Raw genomic sequence first — 7,546 nt, forward strand, 5'->3', positions numbered from 1 at the left:
ACAAAATTTTGCACAGTCACACGTCTGGACCCCGAGAGTGTCATAGGCTATGTTGTGAGGCAAAATTTTAACCCCGCGCGTTCCAATTCACCAAACAATTTTGCCCCTATCTACACAATGGGGAAAAAGTGAAAGGAAAAGTGTTGGAGGCAAATTGACAGCTGCAAGATGTGAACAAGGGGTACTTAAAGAATGAGCGCGATGGCGCCAAAGAGTATATACCATACAGTTGCTAAGGTGGGGCCCCGACATGGGATACCCACCACACACGGGGATATGAACACACACACAAAATGGGCCACACACTACCACGTGCTTGAACACATATCACCCTCAGCACACATTTCACCACACATACACCAACCTCGCCACATAAAAGTCGAAACACAAAAGTCACCGCTCAAAACTCGCCACGCGCAAGACTCGCCACATGCAAAACTAGGCTCACGCAAAACTAGCCACACGTGCAAAACTCGCCACATGCAAAACTAGGCTCACGCAAAACTAGCCACACGTGCAAAACTCACCTCATGGAAAACTCGCCACACGCAAAACTTGCACACGCAGAAAAATTGCCACATGCAAAAAAGTTGCAACACATGCAAAAGTTGCCTCACTCAAAACTTGCACATACTCAAAAAGCACCACACATAAAACTCGCCACACGCAAAACTCGCCATGCGCAAAACTTGCTGCACACAACTTGCTACACTAACCTGTCACATGCAACTCAACACACAAAAAGTTGCTACACGCATGTCGCCACACAAAACCCATCTCACAAAAGTCGCTACATGTATGTCGCCACACGTAACTCAACACAGACAACTTGACACATGAAACTCGCCCTAAAACACACACAAGTCTGGTATTATCCTTCAAAAATAAAAATCTGATTAATAAGCAGACAAACTACAAGAGCAACAACTGTACCATATAGGAAATACGGCAGCTGTCAGTCACATGACCTGTCTATTATGTGTATATGTGAGCTAATATATACTGCCAGGGAGGAGGGCTTCCTTTTGGCTGGGGATTTATCAGGCTGCCAATTTAGCTTACAAATACTGAGGTAAAAATACTGAGCAAATAACGTGTGAACGAGGTCTAATACAGGAGGAGATGACACACAGGTATATACTATATACAGGGGAGATGACACACACATATATACTATATACAGGGGAGATGACACACAGGTATATACTATATACAGGAGGAGATGACATACAGGTATATACTATATACAGGAGGAGATGACACACACATATATACTATATACAGGGGAGATGACACACAGGTATATACCATATACAGGAGGAGATGACACACTGTTATATACTATATACAGGGGAGATGACATACAGCAGGTATATACTATTTACAGGGGAGATGACATACAGGTATATACTATATACAGGGGAGATGACATACAGGTGTATACTATATATAAGGGAGATGACAAACATGTATATACTGAGGGGAAAATGAGGGGTGTGAGTGCAAAATGAGAGGAGTGAGGGAAAATAGTGGAGTGATCGGAAAATGACAGATGTGAGGGGGGGGAATGAGAGGAGTGAGGGAGAAAATGAGAGATGTGAGGGGGAAAATGAGAGGCGTGATGGGAAAATAAGAGAAGTGAGGTGCTATAACTAACCACAGATATTTACTATGCCCAGGCAACGCCGGGCTCTTCAGCTAGTCTGTTATATTTCGAATCTGCTAAGCGTCTTACACCTAGGCAGGCAAGGTGGTCTCTGTTCTTCGCCAGGTTCAATTTCTACATTACGTACCGGCCAGGAAATAAGAATGTCAAGGCTGATGCGTTATCCCATTGTTTCCCGGGGGGTGGGGATAATTGTGAACCAGGTCCTATACTGCAGAAGGGTGTAGTAGTCACCGCAATTTATTCTGATCTTGAGAAAGAGGTGGTAGAGGCACAGGGGGACGCCCCAGCAGCCTGTCCATTAGGTAAACTTTTTGTTCCAGCTAATCTCCCTCTCAGGGTCATAAATGAACATCATGGCTCGGTTTTGGCCGGACACCCTAGAAGTAAGGTTACCGCGGACCTACTCACTCAGCGTTTTTGGTGGTCTGGGGTAAGACATGATGTACAGGAATATGTCGCTGCCTGCAGTGTGTGTGCGCATTCCAAGTCCTCTCGTTCTCGCCCGTCTGGGTCTCTCCAACCTTTGGAGATTCCGAATAGACCTTGGCTCATTTGTCAATAGACTTCATCACTGACTTACCGGTTTCGGAGGGTAATACAGTTATTTCAGTCGTAGTTGATAGATTTAGCAAGATATAGAACCAGAAACACATGGGCTACTTGCACATTGAACAAGTCTGTAGGAACCTGTTCACACCACCAAAAAACTTGAAGACACAAAAGAGCACAGTGAGGTCAAAAATACTCTTGTAAAAAAATCACAGTAATAAACAAGTGCTTGTCAAAAGATGGAAAAAAAACAGAGTATTTAGTTGATACGTTTTTTTGCAAAAAAAAAAAAAGTATACTAAGCTGCTCCACCAATCGTCAAGGTATACCCTTATAGAGCAGTCCTATCTAATGTATATAATCCCTATCTGATGAATTTAAAACCTGATCATCTGTATAGTACCTGTATAAGCAGGGTTCAGAGAAGGAATATCCATGTGGACATGTGGGATGGAACAGCTTAAATGCAAATGACCCACAGAGGAGTGATAGACTCCCCAGTCTTGTAGAAACAAGAGAACAATTATAGAACCAGAAACACATGGGCTACTTGCACATTGAACAAGTCTGTAGGAACCTGTTCACACCACCAAAAAACTTGAAGACACAAAAGAGCACAGTGAGGTCAAAAATACTCTGTTGTAAAAAGAAATCACAGTAATAAGCAAGTGCTTGTCAAAAGATGGAAAAAAACAGGGTATATAGTTGATACGTTTTTTTGCAAAAAAAAGTATACTAAGCTGCTTCACCAATCGTTAAGGTATACCCTTATAGAGCAGTCCTATCTAATGTATATAATCCCTATCTAATGTATTTAATTCCTGATCATCTGTATAGTACCTGTATAAGGAGGGTTCAGAGAAGGAATATCCATGTGGACATGCGGGATGGAACAGCTTAAATGCAAATGACCCACAGAGGAGTGATCATAATCCTGGACAATAGTTTTAGCTGTTTGGTACTATGGATAATAAATGAAAATCGCTGTCGTTTAAGTAATTCCACTCTCTTGTTCATTTGCAGATATTTTCCCAGCTGAGTGATCGACTAGAGAAGCAGCAGTCGGCAAACAAAGCCGAAATTGAGAAAATCCGAGTACGTTCAGACTGACTGAAGCTTGGGTAATGGCTGTCAGATATTGGAGCATTTCAAAGTGTGCATTTCTATAATATATTTTCATTAGTATAATTGTTTTGCCTGTAATAAAACGTACTGCCGCTTGTTACAACGCTTTTTTTTATAGAACTCTCTAATAGAACTCTCTACCTATGCCGCTTGAACTTCAGACCTCAATAAAAAGCCTTCAATAGTCTCTAGGTGGGCTGTATGGGCAGTTGTCTAGAGTCACCATTCTTGGTCATCAACCTTGTGTTTGGAGAACACTTTTTAATACCTTTCTAGTTGGCGGTGAAATCAGTTGTCCCAACTCAAAACCAGGGCTTTAAAATAACCCATCGGAATAGAGCGGTGGCCGCGCATTAGCCTCCATTGCTCGATTCATCAACTAATGGGGGCATTTTAGAGCCCTGTTTTGAGAATCAGTAATTCCCACAGTCAGCAAGTCATTATTTTCTAGCCTTCTAGCATTTTTTTTTTTACCAAACTGGGTTGCCTGGCTTTTTCAAAAACAGGAAAAATTAAAATAGGCAACACTCATCTGTTTAATCCCCCGGCGATCAATCACCAATTCTGCAAGCCTTGACATTTTGTCTGACAGTCGGCTCAGCACTGATACACTGCATCCTGAGCTGTCAGTCAAAAGTGCCGGAGTGTGCTTACAGCCGCCGGCTTTCAGTCATAGAGGAGTGCCCAGAGCATCATACGATGACTGAAAGCCGGCGGCTCCTGGGAAGAATAAAGTTAACTTTCTCCTGGGTGCCACACTTTCAGTTCGGTGGTCAGACACCTTCATATTGCTATTAACCACCTGCAGATTAACCTTGTATCTGCAAGATAATAGCGTTATTTGACCTTTAAAATGACTAATATTTTTTAATATCGGAATATTTAGAAATGTTTACTTTTGCAAAGCAAAAAATATATAAAAGCGCCAGCGGTGTGAAACAAATATTGACTTAAATGCTATTAAAACCAAAGAGATTTACAGTACCGTATATTTGTAAAATATGGATAGTGGAAAACCTCACGTCGAGAGAATGATAGGAGGTGTCCAGTGTTGTCCCTTTCAGTCCGGCGGTGGATAGGAAAGGTTGGGGAAGCATGGCGCTCTACAGTAACGTCTATGGACAGTTATGGAAACAGCCATTTGTTCGGCATCTCTTCAGGTGTTGTTCTTTCCTCATATAATGGGTTAGATGTATTTGTTTTGAGAAGCAACATTTATTTATCAGATTCCCATAATAATTCTTTTCTGCTTTTGACCACTTAGCAAAAAGTTGAAGGCTGTGAACGCTGCCGAGAGTTCTTCAACTCAGAAGGAAGAGTGAAGTTGGTCAGCACCAAGAAGGAGAACTCCGAGGAGGAGGACACTGATGAAGAGAAGGAGACTCTTAAAAACCAGTTACGGGAAATGGAGCTAGAATTGGCTCAGACTAAACTTCAGCTGGTCGAAGCCGAGTGTAAGATACAGGTAAACCATCCGTCACAAATCTTATCTGTGCAGGTAAAAAAATGAAAGCATTGACCACTATTAATAGTGGACACCAGTCTGATAATCTTAGAGCACTGTCGGAAGATTGAATTTCTACTAAAGCTGAAAGTGTACCTATATTTTATTTATTTTTTCTCATTTTGTTTCTCCATAAATCAATAGCAAATATTGTGAATATATGGAACTTTGTAACATATTCTATCAGAGAAATCTGCTTCTTTCTCCTTCTCGACTGATCTTTCATTCTCAATTCATGGGTAAAAACGGTCTACAGTGAATACAGCCTTTCCCCTTATTGACATGGGAGAAGACAGTTGGTGCTTATAAAGTTCTATAGAAAACTGTAACTCCTCCCCCCTCCTTCCCATAGAATGTTTTAAGCACCAATTGTCATCTCTTATTTCAGAAATGGGAACTTTTTTTTTTTTACTGAATACAGATTTTAGCCAGAGTGAAAGATCAGTCCAGGAGGAAAGAGAATCAGATTTCTTTAATAAAAATTAAAATAACGGTTACTCGTAAGAGCTCAACTTCTGCTTTGCATATGGATCTCTTTTTCTTTTGATCACTATACATATGGGCTAAAAGTTGGCTGATTTTGGCAGGATCATGCAGCAGGTACAGTAGAAAGGGACTCCAAGTTTTGCCCCAACATCTGCTATAAAGTCACATTCTGAAGACCCTCATACACCATAGATTTGTTATACTTCATATTGATTTATCCTTTGCTCAGCCAAGTGTTAAAGGGAATCTATCCGCAGCTTTTTGCTATGTAATATGAGAGCCACATTACGTAGACACAGGGACCTTGATTCCAGTGAAGTGTTACTAACTGGTCTGTGTTTTGCGGTTTCAATAAAATCAGTATTTTACCAGCAGGAGATTATCACTGCAGGACTAGGTGTCTCATGCCACCTGGTCCAACCACGCCCCCAGCACGGATTGGCAGCTTTCCAGGTACATTCTATATTCACACAAAGCAGCCAATCAGTGCTGTGGGCAGAGTTATACACAGCTCAGCATTCTTAGGTCTGCGAGATCTGCAGCAGAGAAAACTGTGATTGTACCACACCTGCGGCACCCAGTAAACTAAGTGACACATCACCGGAATCGGGGTAGCTGTCCCTCCATTATGCTGTTGTCAGCATTTAAAGAGAATCTGTCAGCTGGTTTTTGCTATATAATCTGTCAGACAAATGCCTCCCCTTGGGTTAGTAGCTATTTTATGGATATCTGCCACCTTTACACTTTCTTAATGGGCTTTACATGGTTCTCTTTCAGGATCTGGAGCATCATCTCGGTCTTGCCCTAAATGAAGTGCAAGCGGCAAAAAAGACCTGGTTCAACAGGACCATCAGCTCCATAAAAACTGCCACCGGCATGCAAGGAAAAGAGACCTCTTAACACCCCAACTCTTGTACAAATAATCAAGTCTATATGAAAACATGATACCTTCTGTTGCCTTCCTTGGCCAGATATTTTGGTTTGCCTGTATGTAAGAAGACCAGGAGTGCAGCATGGCAGGACTGTAGTAAGTCGGTGCTTGTCAGATTAATGTACGATTAGGCATCTCTGGCCCCCTATTAACACCTACAGAGATCACCTATTAAAAATCACGAAACTAGCCGGAAAAAGAGGAGGGCGAAGAAAGCAAAAAATAACACCTAGATTTCCATAATTCCTACGACGCACCATGGGTTCAGTTTTGCCCTTTTTTAACTCTTCGAAGACGGGGAATTGTTTGTTTAAGGTAACAAGTAATCAATAGGGCCTTACGTGAAGACGTACGATAATGACTCTTACAGTGAAGCCTCTGGGCACTACGAAGCACGTCCCTATTGTCTGATCACGAGCTGGTGGGTCAGTGCCCTGGCCATGAACAGCGGTGGTCCCTCGTCACCCAATGTAATAGAGTTACCAAAATCTTAGACTTCACACTACTTCAACACAGGCTTTTTTTCTTTTTCTTACATCTTAAGATGGTGTGTTAATACTTATAGCCTAAACTGCGTTGAGAAATACTGTAGTTTGAGCTGCTGTAGGTCAAACCCAAGGCGGGAGGTGAACATGCCTTCAACAAGAAATGCTCAGCCTATTTTTTTTTTTTCCCCCAGCCCTTGGTATTAAATAATATGACCATGGAACAATGGCAAGTCGCGTACTGAAATGGTAGAGATTGCTAGGCCGAAATGTGTGATAAGGAGACAAAAATGGGGCCTCTCATGCTGCCAACCTGGCATCTAGAGCAGTTGACTGTTATCTCCGTGCCCTCCATCATGCTGAGACGTTAAGACCATGTTGGTTGGTATGTTGTCCTTTTTTTTAACTTTTTTTTTGGTAGTGGCCAATGCCAGTCGGCAGCCGCTAAGCACTGTCTGTCTTGCACAGCGTTTTTATGTGTTAAGCACCCAAGTCTCATAGAAGATCCACCAATGTGGAATCACGATCAACGAGAAGCAGTCAAGTGTCCTGAGATAGCCTGTTCTCCGGGCACGTTACGGCACTGAACAGGAGCTTCGCTTTCATTGACTAACCCCGGGATTAAAGCACGTGTCCTTGTCTTGGCGATGATCCTTCATTTCGGATTTCACTGCTTTTGTTCTAGAATTTGTATCTAACCCGTTAACTCTTGTCCTGTTCGGGGCTGACGGTTCATCCTTCGCACGACCTGGATCTGCATTTTACACACTAATATTCATATCTTCTCTACAGCAAAC

At 42.2% G+C, this 7,546-nt stretch overlaps 1 protein-coding gene across 1 annotated transcript; it reads left to right on the plus strand.

The window, feature by feature from the left end:
* Nucleotides 1-2,022: 2,022 nt before the first annotated feature.
* LOC138666319 (rab GTPase-activating protein 1-like) lies at nt 2,023-6,486 on the plus strand. Its single transcript, XM_069754546.1, has 4 exons — nt 2,023-2,052; nt 3,242-3,313; nt 4,608-4,808; nt 6,111-6,486. Exons 1-4 carry the CDS (start codon nt 2,023-2,025, stop codon nt 6,231-6,233), a joined length of 426 nt encoding a protein of 141 aa, XP_069610647.1. The 3' UTR covers nt 6,234-6,486.
* The last annotated feature ends 1,060 nt before the right edge of the window (nt 6,487-7,546 follow it).

Source organism: Ranitomeya imitator, chromosome 2, assembly GCF_032444005.1.
Source record: "Ranitomeya imitator isolate aRanImi1 chromosome 2, aRanImi1.pri, whole genome shotgun sequence".
Lineage (NCBI taxonomy): Eukaryota > Metazoa > Chordata > Amphibia > Anura > Dendrobatidae > Ranitomeya > Ranitomeya imitator.